At 45.8% G+C, this 16,798-nt stretch overlaps 1 protein-coding gene across 3 annotated transcripts in view; it reads right to left on the reverse strand.

Annotated features, from left to right (window-relative positions):
- The window catches only part of adcy1a (adenylate cyclase 1a), an 85,746-nt gene that overhangs the window by 40,012 nt on the left and 28,936 nt on the right, over positions 1-16,798 (reverse strand). For all 3 annotated transcript variants that reach the window (XM_070554342.1, XM_070554341.1, XM_054752011.2), the window contains exons 4-5: positions 14,342-14,453; positions 781-908 (exon numbers count right to left, since the gene is read on the reverse strand). In XM_070554342.1, coding sequence (XP_070410443.1) covers positions 781-908; positions 14,342-14,453 — 240 coding nt within the window. The remainder of the gene's footprint in view (positions 1-780; positions 909-14,341; positions 14,454-16,798) is intronic.

The following is a 16,798-nucleotide window of genomic DNA, read 5'->3' on the forward strand; positions in this document are numbered from 1 at the left end:
AGTGACGTCACACAGCCTTGAGAGGGCGACAGAGAGCAAATATCTGCAAAGTTCAGGAATGGAGCTTTAAACTTTGGTTCTCTATTCAAGACTCTATGTAGGACTCTGTCAAATCAGGTGGTATTAGTTCATAGAAACAAACAATAATTGTCACGATCTGCTGGTTTTTGTTCACACAGCGGGATGCTTGTGCCGATTTTTGACCCAAATCCCCCGTTTTGACAGTCGTGAGCCTTTCGTGTCGGTGACACCCACGGAGAATGGATAAAGTTCCCTTCCCTGATAAACTATTTGACTGTCGGTGATTTCCAAAGTTCTTTTAAAGTTATAAACTTAACGGTCTTGCTAACAGAGAAACTGTGCAATACCTTTTTTTTTATTCGATTGGTCACTCTGAGTTTCACGTACTTGCTGAACGATCATCTGCCACGGAGAGAAGAAAGACGGGAAAGGGAGTTGTTACCCAATCAGAGACGAGACGCTTGCATATCATGAATATTAAAAAGTGTGACTCTTCATCCTGTCACTTTCTGCACCCCTACTCCTCTCACCAACTTTTACTTCCTGAAACAGGGGCGCCAGAGCTTTTTTCATCACAGAAAACAACATTCATTCATACTAGAGCACACAGCAGATTAATCAAACAAATTTGGTGTTCATTTGTAAAAAAAAAAAAAGAGTTAAGGTTCATTATTAACCAAGAAAAAAATCTGACCAATAGAAACTTCAGTGTGTGTGTGACTGTGTGTTATTTGAAACTCATAGGTGTGTGTTACTTACGCGATTGTGTCGATCATGTCCAGTCCCATCTCCACGCAGCAGTGGGCGTGGTCTGCTTTAGGCTGCGTCAGCCCAGAAACACAATAATAACAGTCGCCCAGTATCTTTATACGTCTGCAGTGATTCTCCTGCAGAAACAGACGGACACATGGCTTCAAACATGATTTATATTCACCTAAATCCAAATACTTATTGTGTCACACTGATAGGAAATGAACAGTACACCTTTTTACCTGATTATACGTTTAGTAATCTTAATTTCAGCTGAATAACTGTGAATCTGACTATATTACATGCAGGAAACTGCATTTTTTAAAACTAAAGAAGAGTTATGCATAGAAACTGACTTGTGACTTGATAGAGCAGGTTGTTGTTCTTATATTTTATTTAAAGATACGTGGATGCTTGCAGAAAAAGTTAATTAAAAATAAAGATTCCTGAATATCAGTCTTCAGGTGATAATGACAACAACAACAACAACAATAATAATAATAATAACAATAATAATAATAAAGAAATAGGCTCTCGCCACCTGTAGCTCCACCAGTAGGGGGCATTAGATGTGTGTGGCACTAGATATGACAGGTTTCTGATAAAAGTACTAATCCTGATGGTCCTGCTGAAGGTTTTATGGCCAGGAGCAGGGGTGGACTGGCCTATCTGGCATTCTGGCCCGGTGGGCTGCTTGCCCAGCTTGGGCCGACATTACTCCACAGTTGGTGATCTACAGGACATTAGCTACATGGTAACCCAAAGCTAACAGAGTTTTTCCAGGCATTTTTAGCAAGAAAAACACAGTAAAGCGATGACGTAGGAGTTGTTTTGCCGCTTTAGCATGTAGCTAATGTACCATTGATCTCCAGGGCACCTGGTCGCAGCGGTCTTGCTCTGCTTGTAATTTAACAGTCCCAGTCCATATTAGATCTCACATTCGGCCTAGAGACGAGTCCGCGGGCGGCAACACCCCCCACCCCCACCGCTTTCCCAATGGGGAGGGCCGACAATTGGTAAAAATGCCAGGGCTTGCCCAGGAGTGATTTGGTGAGAATATGTGACACTAGTTTACAATGAGAAAAAGTTAAAGGGTTACTGACGGAATTGGGAAAAAATATATCTAGAGGTCAAGCATTTTTACAGGAATGATTGTTGTGATTGCCATGCATTTACTATATTCTACTAATGATGAGAACTGATGACGTTATTTAGCCTAGAATATAGTAGACAGGAGCAGAGGCAAAGCAATTCTGCTCTGCCACAGGCAATGCCAGGCGGTCGCTTTGGGTTGCGAAAGCTTGCAGCAGCAAGATTAGTCCATGAGATGGGTTAGCAACTTCTAATTATCTTAACTCATTCACTGCCATTTACAACTAAAGTTGTCATTTGCATGTTTTTACTGTGTGGGCGTCGGACGAGCTCCCACACCGCGAGAACAAACATCTCAGCTCTAAAGCCGATCTTCATCCGCGTACGTCACAAGTCACGTGACTAGGAAGCAGAACATCCATGTGTTAGGAGATCGTTTTGGGCCGCTGCTGTAAAAAAAGTGAGGCGCGAACCGGAAAAGCTTCTGCCGATCACAATTCAACAACGGATTATGAAAGAACGGATAACACTCGAAACGCGCGGATTCTTCCTGATGTAAGAGGTGAGTCTCCGCTTAGTTTTGGTTGTTTTGGCGTCGACATCATCCTAGCACGCAACGTTCTCTGACACTTAAAAAAACAGTAAAAATGGTGAGAAATGCTGGCAGCGAAGGGCTTTAGCGATCAGGAAACGGCTGGCAGTGAATGAGTTAATCATGTCTTTCAAATTCAATTCAAATAAAAAAAAACTTTAATCATCCCCGAGGGGCAATTGTTCCAGTACAGACAATTCCAAGATCAGACATACATACATAGACACATGACAAGAATTGGTGACTGTGGTCATTCGCAACCCGAGGAGATTGAGTCAGATGGAGGGGAAAAAGGCACTTCAGAGTTACCCCCCACAGGGAGGGCAGCTTTGCTATGCAAAAAAAACACCTCAGACAGAAATGCAACAGACTTCAGACATTACGCAACATCAGTGTCCACTAGGTGGGGAGGTAGGGTTGGGGACTCTCCTCACATCAGTGCATGCAGCCGCAATGAGCAGCGCTCGTCCCCTCCGTTTGGACAGGGGAGGGAGGTAGTTGGGTTAGAAAGCACAGTGACTCCTGGAAATGGTTCCACGACCTTCACCGGTCTCAGTCCAGCCCAGGCTGGAATAGGGAGACAGAGTTGCCATGGTAACGGCAGTATTCCACATTTCTACTGAGGGGGAGTAATCACTTCAGCCTCACAGGCTCAAGGGCACCAGATTCAGATAAGAACTTGTTTTGGGGAAAGACAGAGATAATTTCCTCTCTGTCTTAAAGTTCTGTTGGTCTCCAACCCCTCTAGATCCAATAATGTTCCGCACTCCGGTTCCGGTTGAGTGAACGCTGGCGCGTCTCGCTGCCGCTGCTCGCTGGCAAACAAACTTTTTGTATTTTTTTTTCTTCTTTTTCACCCTGGTCACATCCCTGTGTCGGTGAAAACTCATTTTCACCTACCTGCTCAGCTTGCGTTCTGGTTGCACATCACCACCTCCCTGCTCCACTCCATAATGTGGTCCAGCAGGATTTCTGTGTGCCTCGCACTGGCCTGGATCATCCTGTCGCTCATTCTTCTGTCCGTGGATGGCCTTCTCCAGTACTCGGCGGCGGAGCTCTTCAACCTCCGCTTTCGCTACTCCGGATCTCCACCACCAGCTCTGTGCCTCTTCCCCGACATCACCTTCCAGCCTCGCCGTCGGTATATCCATCGGGGGTCCCGGCGGAACCTCCATCTCGACGGCTCCAAAGGAATACCCTCCTTCTGGTCCACGACTAGCCGGCGGCTACCCAGGAATACCTGCCGAGCTGCCGACTCCAGCGTGTTAGCCCGGCTGGCTAGTCGGGCTAATGCTCCTGTCGCCAGGGACTTCCGCACTGCTAATTTTGGTCTTCTCAACATTCGCTCCCTCTCTGGTAAAGGACATCTCCTCCAAGATACCATCAGTGACCATAAGCTAGACTTTCTTTGTCTGAACGAAACATGGCAACAACCCAGCGATTTCTCACAACTCAATGACTGTACTCCTCCCGGATTTGTTTACCTCTCCAAACCCCGTGGGTCGGGCCGCGGCGGTGGTCTCGCGATACTGTATCGCGAGACTTGGAAGGTCCTTCCCGTAAACCTTCCTCCTCTCACCACTCTGGAATGCCTCGCCTGTCAACTCTCCGGCCCGACCCCCACAATAATTGTCACTGTTTATCGTCCCCCCAAGTTCAGCCCTGAGTTTTTAAATGAACTCTCTGCTCTTTTATCCCATCTGTCCGCCCTTTCCCCAAATGTAATTTTACTTGGTGATTTTAATATTCATATGGACAATATGGCCCTCCCCCTCAGCAAAGACTTCTCCTCATCTTTGGACAGCCTCAGTTTTCATCAATATGCCAATTTTCCCACTCACATTAAAGGTCACACCCTGGATTTAATCTGCTGCTCCGGCCTGACCCCCTCCAACTGTACAGCTGACCCGCTCCCTTTCACGGACCACTTCCTCATCTCCTTTTCTGTTCCCCTCCGTCTCTCCATCATCAAGTCACCACGTATCATTTCTTTTCGTAATATTAAGGACATTGATCTAGCCTCCCTGTCCTCCAGTTTTGCCACCTTGACCCCTAACTTGTCCTCTACTCCCGATGATCTTGTCATTCAGTACAATAACGGTCTGGTTTCTATCCTTAATTCATTTGCTCCCATCAAATCCCGCTCTGTATATTTTACTCGGTCTGCTCCATGGTTCACCCCTGCCCTTCGCTCCTTGAAAGCTACCAACCGGAGGCTTGAAAGACTCTACAAGAAAACCGGTCTCACCATCCATAAAGACTTATATTCTGCTCAGATTTCTCTCTACAAGGACTCCATCTCCCATGCCAAATCTCAGTATTACTCCGGTCTCATCTCGTCCAACTCCAGCAACACTAAAACATTATTTTCCATCATGAACAGCATTTTTCAGCCTCCCGACTCCTTACCCATCCATCTTTACTCTTCAGAAACCTGTAACTCTCTCCTTCAGTTTTTTAATGAGAAGGTCAATAGAATCCATCTCTCTTTACCTCATTCCTCCCCTCCCTCTCCTGATTTATTTGAACCCACCATTCCGTTCTCCTCCTTTGAACTTCCCCATCCCTCAGAAATATTAGATTACATCACCAAATCCAAACCTTCCACCTGTCAACTGGACCCTATTCCAACTGTTTTAGTTAAATCCTGCCTTTCTTCTCTGCTCCCTTTTATAACAGCCATTATTCATTCCTCACTATCCTCTGGTACGGTCCCATCCCTATTCAAATCCGCTTCAGTCAGCCCTATTCTAAAAAAACCTGGTTTAGATCCCAATGATTTCAATAACCTCCGTCCCATTTCCCATCTTCCCTTCATTTCCAAAGTCCTTGAGAAAACTGTTGCATCTCAGCTCCATTCACATCTCACCCGCAATAACCTTTATGAACAGTTTCAGTCTGGCTTCCGTCCCCACCACAGCACAGAAACAGCTCTCATCAAGATCACTAACGACCTACTCATTGCTGCTGATTCTGGTTTAATCTCTATTCTTATTCTCCTCGATCTGAGTGCGGCCTTTGACACCATTTCTCATCCCATCCTCCTTAATAGACTCTATTCCTTAGGCATCACTCACACCCCCCTCCGCTGGTTTCAATCTTACCTTACTGGCCGCACTCAGTTCATCCAGTTAAAATCCTTTACCTCAGAACCCTCCCCAGTCAAGTCAGGTGTGCCCCAGGGCTCTGTCCTGGGGCCCCTCCTCTTCATAGTATATCTCCTCCCTATCGGCAAAATCTTCCGCAAATTCAATATCCAGTTTCACTGCTTTGCAGATGACACCCAGCTCTACATTTCCAGTAAGCCCAACTCAACTCTCCCACCATCCTCCCTTACACTCTGCCTCTCTGAAATCAAATCATGGTTCACCTCTAATTTCCTCAAACTCAACGGCAATAAAACTGAACTTCTTCTAGTTGGCACTAACTCCACCCTCTCAACATCTGACAGCTTTTCTTTAACTATTGACAGTGCCACAGTCTCCCCCTCACCTCATGTCAAGAGTCTGGGTGTCATTCTCGACAGCTCCCTTTCTTTTCAGGCTCACATTAATAACTTAATTCGGTCAGCATACTTCCATCTACGTTCCATAAACCGTCTTCGTCCCTCACTGACCCCTCACACTGCCGCCATTCTCGTCCACAGCCTCGTCACCTCCCGTCTCGACTATTGCAATTCACTTCTTTATGGTCTCCCCAACAAACTCCTTCATAAACTGCAACTGGTCCAGAATTCAGCAGCCCGTATTATCACCAGAACCCCTTCCTTTCACCACATCACGCCGGTTCTCCAGCAGCTCCACTGGCTCCCAGTTAAATTCAGGCCCATCTTCAAAATTCTCCTCCATACATTCAAAGCAATCCACAACCTCTCTCCTCCATATATCTCAGACCTTATAAGTATTCACACCCCGTCCCGTTCACTCAGATCTTCTTCTTCCATCCATCTTGCGGTTCCTTCTGCCCGTCTCGCTACCATGGGGAGCAGAGCTTTCAGCCGCTCTGCTCCTCGACTCTGGAACTCACTTCCCCCAGACATCAGGAACATCGACAGTTTTACCCTTTTCCAATCAAAACTCAAAACACATATGTTTAAATCTGCCTACAACCTCTGATTTTATTGAAATGTTTCTCTCTGTTTTTTCTTCTTTGGGTTTTATTATTGTTTTATTGTATTTTATTACGTGTTTTGTGTAAAGTGACCTTGGGTGTCCTGAAAGGCGCTTTGAAATAAAATGTATTATTATTATTATTATTATTATTAATGGCGTAAATTAATCTATTCCCAACCGTGCTGTCCCGTCAACACTATCCTTGCTGGCATCAACCTTCTGTGCCAGAGCCTGAATCTCCGCTCAAGTTCCAAGCTTACGACTCATCTTGACAATTATATGAGTTTGTGCGTTCAAAGCGCAGTGTAATCCATCCCTGAGCTCCGGGATTGGGCCAATGTTCCTCGAAAGCTCATTATTTTTCCGGTAAGCCGGGTAACCGCTCAGGCCAAACAGCAAGAAACCTGACACCAACACCACGAATATCCAGACGTCTTCAGAATCCTCTACAGACAGTTGAGAGAGGCAGATCAGGCTCCACTGTTTCCAGGAGTCCATGGTATGCCCAGCTGGCTCTGTCCCAGAGGGGCAACCGGGAGCCCCTTCTCCTGTTCTCATCGTTGAAAAAGTCTCGTCAATCGCGTTGAGAGACCAGCTGACCAGGTCCATTTTCAATAATTTCAAGTTTCCAGAAAAAATGCACAAGCGCCGTACACCTAGTGACAGACCAAGAGCCTAGGGATAAGATAGGGAGGAGAGGAGCGTCTGTACTCTCCAAGAGCCGGAAGTATGAAGAAGAAAGAGGGTTTATATAAGGATAGAGTCAGGGGGAGAGAAAAAAAGGCACTTCAGAGTTATCCCCGACAGAGAGGATAGCTTTGCTATGCAAAAAAACACCTCAGACAAATATGCCCACAGACTTCAGATGATACACAACATAAGTGTCCTCTAGGTGGGGAGGGAGGGTTCTGGGACTCTCCTCACTTCAGTGCGTGCAGCCGCATGGAGCAGCGTTCATCACCTCTGTTTGGACAGGGGAGGGAGATTATTGGGTTAGAGAGCACATTGAATCCTAGATACGGTTCCACGGCCTTCACCGGTCACAGTCCCACCCAGGCTGGGATAGGGAGAAAGAGTCTGCATGGCGACAGCAGCTTTCCACATTTCTTCTGAGGGGAGTTTACACTTCAGCCTCAGGGCACCAGATTCAGATAGCAAGACTTGTTTTGGGTACAGGCAGAGATAAGTGTGCATCAACTCTGAACTTAGACCTGGGTTTTCTTTGAGTCAAGAGCAGATAGAGGTTCTTGGGTCCTTTATTTAGAAAAGCTTGTATTTGTGTCTTCTTCAGCAGTGTATGGTGAACGGTTGTTTGTTGTCCAATAGCGTGTGGAGACAGTTTGAAAGATAACTGTGGATCCCGCCCCACGACTGAGCTCTAACTATGGGTTGTGGGTGGACTATATGTTCACACACACACACACACACACACACACACATATATATATATATATATATATATATATATATATATATATATATATATATATATATGTATATATATATATATATATATATATATATATATATATATATATATATATATATATGGCTTGTGAGGCTATGAGTTATTGTGATTCTGCTGAAGGCTAGAAATTGTATTAATCCTGCTGCACTTAAAGCTACTGAAGTGTTTGTTAGGCAGGTCCAGCTATTTCTGGTTACCATCAGCTGCTGTCAAGCTCCAAAGTTCTGAACAGCAATTAGTGGTCTACTTTTCAACAGAAATGAAATTCTCTCTGGTTCTATTTTAATCCTCCTCATCTCAATTCAGTTCAATTTTATTTATAAAGTGCCAAATCACGACAAGCGTCGTCTCAAGGCACTTCACATAATAAACATTCCAATTCAGGTCAGTTCATTAAGCCAATCAGCAAAAAAAATTTCCTAAATAAGGAACCCAGCAAATTGCATTGAGTCACTGACTAGTGTCAGAGTCTTTACAGCAATCCTCATACTAAGCAAGCATGCAGCGACAGTGGAGAGGAAAACTCCCTTTTAACAGGAAGAAACCGCCAGAGAATCCTGGCTCAGTATAAGCAGAGCACGTGTGTATTTGTTGTTCGTGTGTGTGTGTGTGTGTGTGTGTGTGTGTGTGGGTGTGTGTGTGGGTGGGTGCATGTTCCTTAGGAAATACCTTGGGGGGGGGGGGGGGGGGCAGTCATAATTATTTTTATATTTTTGGGGAAATGATGGGATTAAGGGTTATAAGGGGTGATTTTAACCTGTAAAGCACTTTGAGCTGTATTTTTTGTATGTGAAAAGTGCCATACAAATAAAGTTTGATTGATTGATTGATTGATTACTTTTGCAAAGACGTAGAGCTCAAGTACAAAGACTTCCACACGTTTACGTGATGAAGCTTCAGATTTAGGGAACTTTAACTGTTATTACCTGAAATAATGCTGACGCTGCATCAAAACAGCATGCTTGATCATGGAAATCAGACGTGTTGCTGGTGAAACCGTGAGCGCGTTTGTTCTGGAGGCCAACTCTAATTGCTCCGACATGCTCTTGAAGTAGAATCCCACCCACACATTCCCAGAAAGATCCCGTATTTGTCACAGTGCACATTGTGCTCAGAACCGGTGAGGATGTCACGAGTACAAAAATAAACACACACACACACACACCAGACGCATGTGCAAACACAAACAGCTGCATGGTTGCATGTAAACCTTCTGCATAGAGCTCCAGTTAGTTTCATATGCAAGATTTCCTTTCAGTGACGGCATCACTCACACACTCATCAGACATAATGACGGCAAACCCTACAAAGCTTCCCCTGCAGGCAGCCTGTGCACGCATGCACGCTCACACACACAGGATTCATGACGACTGCAGGGTGAGAAACTGAGATGAGAGGAGAAAAGAAGGGGTGCTCTGGTTTTCTGCTCACGGGAGCAGAAAGATTCTGGCGTGGGAGGATATGAGAATTCAGAACGTGGCTGATTATCCCTGCACAAGGATCAGAAGTGTGTGCGTGCGTGAAAATGAGTGTGTGTGTGTGAGTAGAAATGAGTCGTCAGCTGACAGAAAGACACGTCTCAGGAGAAAGGCGTTGTTTCAGAGGCGGGTTGGGGATTTTAAACCTGCAGACCTTTCAGAGCCCAGTGTCCATGCTGTTGGTCACACCTGATGGTGTTCACCTGCAGCCGGTGGAAGGTTAGGTGTGTGTCTGATCATGTTACGTTAAGGCTGAGCCTTCGGGGAACAAATGTGTCGTGCAGTGTATGACAGTCAGACAGGCTCAGCAGTTGCGACAGAGCTGGTTTAAAAGTGAATTTCTCCCTGGCTAAAGCGATGGAGTATAAATCTCAATCAGGATGCAGCTGCTGTTGTACACACACACACATACACACACACACATGTATCACCATCAGAAGATTTTCATATCATAGAGCACTAAAGCAGTGATGGTGTGCTTCGTTTCACCTTCTATCGTGCTCTTCCCCCCCTCTGTCACTCTTCGTTAAGCCGTGACTGATTGTGGAGATGCAGAATTAACTCAACGGGGATAATCCTTCTGATCATGTGACTCTAAGTGTGTGTGTGTGTGTGTGTGCTGCTCTGGCCTCATGGCAATGCAGTTTGAGCATGTTTTACGATGAGGGGTGAAAGAGCCATACGGACCGTTTCTAATGCACATAAACATCTGTGTGGGATCAGTGTGTGTTGTTAGTAAATGTGCAAAGTTGCATTTAAACAAATAAAAACAGAAATTTGCAGGCCAGCGACTGCGGGGGACCAGCTGACCAGGTCACTCAGGGCATGATGTGACGCTGAAAGTTTCATTACTCATTAGGGAGTTTCTGAAACGTCTCAAAGCCCTGATGGTTCCCGCCATCCCTCCTTAAATCTCAGGGCTCGCTCTGATGTCACAGCAGCTGTAAACATGTAGTTTATTCTCAAAATAGTTTCAGTTGTTACAGAAATCCATCGGTCCAATCATGTTGCAGTGATGTCATAATAATACACTGCTCACAAGAATTAAAGGAACACTGTTTTTATTGGGCCTGGCATGAAATCAATTAAACCTGTCTGATAATTTCCTGGTTGATTAAGCAGCTGAGGGCATTATTAATCACTTTCAGCTGGATTGGTGTTCATGGACTTAATGACAGGTGCACTAAAGTGGCAACAGTTACAAAACCCTCAAAACAGGACTGGTTTAACATGCAGAGGTCATTCCAAGTTTCTCCCTCTTGATCTTTTTCGGCTGGTTTTCCACTCGTGCTAGCTGTGGCTCTCTACTGGCAGTATGAGGCGATTGCTTAACCCTACAGAAGTTGCACAGGTTGTCCAACTTCTCCAGGATGGCACATCCACACGTGCTGCAGCAAGAAGGTTTAATGTGTCTCCCAGCACAATCTCCAGAGCATGGAGGAGATTTCAGGAGACTGGCGGTTATTGTCGGAGAGCTGGGCAGGGCCGTAGAAGGTCCACAACCCATCAGCAGGACCGATACCTGCGCCTTTGTGCAAGGCGGAACAGGCTGAGCACTGCTCGTGCCCTACAGAATGACCTCCAGAGGGCCACTGGTGTGAATGTCTCTACCCAAACAATCAGGAACAGACTTTATGAAGATGGCCTGAGGGCCCGACGTCCTGTAGCGGGCCCTGTGCTCACTGCCCAGCACCGTAGAACTCGACTGGTATTTGCTCAAGAACACCAGAATTGGCAAGTCCGCCACCGGCGTCCTGTACTTTTTACAGACGAGATCAGGTTCACCCTGAGCACCTGTGATAGACGTGAAAGAGTCTGGAGAAGACAAGGAGAACGTTATGCTGCCTGCAGCATCATTCAACAAATGTGATTTGTCACCAGCAAATGCTGCCAAGTGAGATTCTGGACCCAGGGGTGGACTGGGTCCAAAATCCGGCCCTGGCATTTTTACGACTCGTCGGCCCTCAGTTGGCCCTCCCCATTGGGAGAGCGGTGGGGGTGGGGGGTGTCGCCGCCCGCGAACTCGTCTCTAGGCCGAATGTGAGATCTAATATGGACTGGGACTGTTAAATTACAAGCAGGGCTAGACCGCTGTGACAGGGAGCCCTGGCCTTCCAGATCAGCTCATTCTCCACGGGCGGAGATCAGCGGGACATTAGCTACATGCTAACATGGTAAAACAACTCCTACGTCATCGCTCTACCGCGTTTTTCTTGTTAAAAATGCCTGAGAAAACTCTGTTAGCTTCGGGTTACCATGTAGCTATTGTTCTGCAGATCACCAACTGTTGAGTAGTGTCGGCCCAAGCTGGGCAAGCAGCCCACTTGGCTAAGCGACCGACCGGGACAGTGCCAGAATGCCAGATAGGCCAGTCCACCCCTGTCTGGACCAACTGGGTAAAATAATAACTAAATGGGCATTGCTGGATTGAAAGGTCTACATGTTTCTAGGCTAACACAAGACAAAATTTGGTCCAAACGTTTAAGGAGTTGTTACGGCTGGAGCCTTGTTGTGTTGTGTTTTCATTTTTCTGTGCATTTTTTGCTCTCATTTATGCTGCATCTGAGGAGCATGCCTGCAGACTATGGCCTGTTTGCTCACCCTTGCTCCTCCCTGCACCAGCTGAGCCGGGTTTTCATCAGCCGCTGATTGCTTAAAGGACCTGCTGGAGCTCCTCACCGATGGGGACAATAGTGCAGAGCTGCCTTTTCTCTGGTCTGTTGTCTCCCACTTAGGGCTTTGATATAGAATAGTGAGAAGAAATAAGCTTTAGGGGTAATCTGTTACCTTTTAGTGTTTGCGATTTTGTGCTCTCTTTAGAGTAGGTCCTTGTTATATTACATTTTAGTGTTTGAGCCTGTTTTGGTTAAATGTTTTTTTTTGTTCTATGCTGGTTTCTTTTCTAGAGGAAAGCCTGATTCATGCTTCTCCGTCTGCGTCAGCGCGGAGACACGCAACGTCCTCGCGGGCCTGCCGGAGAGCTCCGCAAGGACGGACGGAGTCGAGCTCTCTTTTCTAAACATCCGTCAGTCGAGACGGACAACGCGAGCTTGTGATTGGTCAGGGCACCGCTGTCGTCTACAGCACCGCCATTGCGCCCTCAAAAACAAAGAGCCGAGGATAACTAGCGGCAGACACGGAGAAGCTTGAAGAATACCTCGCGAAAAAAACTCTAAAAACACGAACTTTTAATTTCCCGTGACTGGAGGAGGGAAAAGATGCAGCAAGCGTTTTATTTGTGGACGGAAATGACAGGAAACGTGGGTTTAGAGGTGGCGAGCGCATGAAGAGGTGGAGGAGGATGAGAGACAAATATGTCAGGGTTAAAAAGTCTCTTATATACAAAAAAAACACAATATAAACACACCATCTTGGACCGATACATGACAGGATACCACAGAACAGCGCTACGCCCTCTGCTGTCCTGGAGGGGAATTGCTTAGCTACACTCCCCAGGAGACGGAGAAGTATGAGAGCAAAACGCTTCCGTCAATCCGTGCGTGTCTGTCCCTTGCGGAGCTGACGGAGAAGCATGAATCAGGCTTAAGACAAAAACAAAAAAAGAGAAAATAAAATAAAACCTTTGTTCATTTTCCTTTGTGTCACGCGTCCTCCATGTTACCCCAGGCCCCCTAGACACCTGGGTTTTAACAGGAGTGTATGGATTTGAGTTACGATCAGAGTCACAGTTAGACCCAGTTAGAGACGTCCTGCTGGACCAGGAAGAACTTTGCCTCTCATCTATTGGATGGTGATAAAAACAAGGATCATGCAGTATTAATATGATTGCAGTGCTGCTGCTGCAGATAACCTGTCACTAACATAATCTTTTTTTTCCCAGAGAACAGAGCTGCACTGGCTTACTGATGCGCGCTGCGTGCACACACTCACAAGTCTCAATAGGGCTTCATCACATCCATTCACACACTCAAACTGAAAACAATCCTCCTCATCTCTCCTTCCTGACCTCCCCCCTCCTCCTCCTCCATGTCAGTCAACCTCTCCAGCCTTACTTTCACACTCTGGATCAATAAATATACGGTTTGGCATAACAAATGAGCTCTGGGACTGAATAAAACATTCAGTCCTCTTGGAGGCGAACGGACCTCTAAAGCAGGAGCTATCTCGCCTCCCCCTCTTCAAGGGCTCAGTGACGTTGTTTAATAGCTAAAGTTTCTCGTTCTTTTTTCACACGTGTCGCATTTAAACACATCACAGGAGGAAAAACCATGTCTAACTAATCAAAGCATCTTCATAGACCAGCATAGAAGGTAACCCTTCAGCACCTGTCGTCACAGGTTAAACCACTTCTGAATCCTCCTAATGGAGCATCAGGATTAGCACCTTCATCAGAAACCTGCCAGACGGTCCTCTGGTGGAGGGTCTACAGGTAGGGGAGTGTGCAATCAAATGACTCATCAAATTGACCAACTCTGTCTGGGGAGGTGTGCTATTTTTTTTTGTTGATGACAAAATCATGGTGATGTATTTTGCAAAAAAACAACAAAATAAAAAAAAACATGCATCTTGTGCAGTTTTGGTAAAATCACAGTTTGTGTTTTATGTCATGTTTATGATCTTCCGGGAAAAGTTGAGCATTTCTAACTTAATAGAGGAGCTTTGCTGGCTAATCTGCAGGGGAAGCTGTGAGCGAACCCCTAACTCCCAGGAAACATCCCATCTTTACGTGAATATTTTTATATTTATATAATTACATTCATCATATAACATTTAGTTCATCCGTGCATCCTTTTTCTTCCGCTTATCCAGAGTCAGGCCGCGGGGTCACAGACTTCCCTCTCTGAGTTTTAAACTGTGGGACACTTACCGTGGCCAGTTCATCAAACTTCCCAAAGAGTTCGTTGAGCAGCTTGACGAGTTCCTGAGCGGTGCACTGGGAAGCCAAGCTGGTGAAACCCACGATGTCTGCAAACAGGATGCTGTCAGGAGGGAAAGAAGAAGAGATTTTAATCTGCTGCCGAGCGCTGAACTCACGATGGCTCATCGTTTTCCTTCCCGTTTCTCACGATGTTCCCAAGCAACCAAACACTTTTACCCTAGCACAAAAATCCCAGTAGACACTGTGGTTAGGCGCCTTGCAGTGCTTCAGGAGAGAGACACCCACAGATCCCATCAACGCCAGTGTAACTGGCTAGTAGTGATCAGCGACGAAGCAAACAGCAAGAGGTTTAATCCAGTCCCTGATAAGTAAAAGCGTCTTTTAGCCGGCCGCTAAATCAATTACGCTGCTGAATTGGCTGCTGCTGGCGAGCTGATGTAGTGGATGAGGAAGGTGTTGAGAGCCACTTAGCCCCTCATTCATTTGCTCTCAGGCAGCCCAGATGGTAGCAAAACAAGGTGTTATGGATCTTATTGACTCAGTGAAAACTCGCTGCTCTCCGTGGAGCAGGCATCAAAGCGAGAGCAGGGCTTGTTTCCATCGCAGTCGCTGACTCACGCCTTTTTAGACACTTCGTGTCGAGGAATACAGCAACGGCTTTCCTTCCTCAACCTCCTGTCTGTGAAGCCTGCAGCTCACTGGGACTGAAGGTGACTGCTCCAAAACGAGGATTCAAAAATGCAAATCACACCAGTGATAGGTTTCCCATCAGTTTTAAACACGACACAAATAGCACGGTTGCTTGCTGTTTCCAGGTCAGGACCATCAATATTTAGCAACCTTGGAAAAAGTGCAAGAAATGCATTCAATTCATCTGTTTGTGTCTTTCTACAGCAGAATAACTCTTTACTCTTTTTCTGAAGTATTAAAGTTAAAGTCCCATTAGTTGTCACACACTAACCCCCCAATCCAACCCCTTAATGCTGAGTGTCAAGCAGGGAGGCATTGGGTCCCATTTTTTAAAAGTCTTTGGTACGACCTGACCAGGAATCGAACCCTGATCTCCTCTGGTGTTTCTCATTGCCAAGGAACCTTGCCTTGATGTCTTAGCCCCGCCCCGGTAGCCTAGGAGATACGTCATCGGGAGCCGCCAAGACGTGTTCCAATGTTCATGTTCTACCGAGGTGTGTGTTCTCCGTTAGCTGTTTGGCTAGCTGAGCAAGGATACACGGGAGGTGTCTTGTAACCTAGCCTTGGTCAAAAATTACCCAGAACACACTGCAGTATTTTCGGAAAGACGATGGATCAGAAGCCGGCAGCTACTTCGGGGACAATTTTCAAATTTAAAAGTGTAAAGTCACGAAATGGCCTGATTTTGAGATCCTCACGTCAAATGCACAGCCAGGTCAACTTACCCTGGCCATGACACATCTTACTGTATTTTCCCCTGACAGAAGTCTGAGAGTCTGTTTGTGATTTTTGCTTCTACATCTTTCAACACATTCAGCTCATTTTGACAGTTTTGCTTACTTTCAGCTTCAGTTCAGCTATTAAGCTGATTCAGCTAACAGTTTAAGCTATCCAGCATTCAAACAGCATTTCTGCAAGAAATGCAATATATCTAGTTTAAAATGTTTTTTTTAGATCCAAAGAAGTTATCTATGATTGGTTAGTGTCTTAGTAGTGGCAGCTTCGGTGGCTAGCAGGTAGTAACTTACTTATATTTTTAATTTAATCAACATATACACAACTTTAAAGTAAAAGGCTCGTTATACATTTATATTGAAACTATTACGTATAAAATACAATGCTACCTCCTGTGTCATGTGACGTTACGTGACCACCATGGAAGCCGCGGTCACGTGATGCAAGTCTGTTCCATTTAACCATTTTCTTTGACCAAAGAAGGACAGTGTCCTCGTAAGCAAGGTGCCTGGCCTCGCAAGACATTGCCTCGCAAAGCCAGGCACCTTGGCATTGAGAAAAAAACCCAGTCTCAGGGCGGACACTCTAACACTATGGGCCACTGAGCTGGTCGTCCATGCAGATTCTTTATATTCTTGTTTGGATGTAATGCTGGCTAAGCTGTCATGGACAAATAATTAGCATTGATGCTAATACTCAGGTCCTGTCTGTGTTCAGGTCTGAGGACACAATCCCCCCTATAAACGGTCAACGTCACATGGACGTGCAGATGAGTCTTGTCGGTCCAGACAACATCTGTAGGACGTCCAAACTAGGTCTTTACACAGTGGGCCTTTACCATTTTCACTTTGAAGCAGCTAGCTGGTTGTTAATGTAACGCCACAAAATGGCCTGATTTTGAGATCCCACAGGTCAAGATCTACAGCCAGGTCAACTTAACCTGGCTATGACACAACCTACAATATTTCCCCCTCACAGGAGACTTGAAGTTTGCACGCAGTCCCTTTAATCAGAGCCTGC

This window comes from Nothobranchius furzeri, chromosome 8 (genome assembly GCF_043380555.1).
Source record: "Nothobranchius furzeri strain GRZ-AD chromosome 8, NfurGRZ-RIMD1, whole genome shotgun sequence".
Classification (NCBI taxonomy): Eukaryota; Metazoa; Chordata; class Actinopteri; order Cyprinodontiformes; family Nothobranchiidae; genus Nothobranchius; species Nothobranchius furzeri.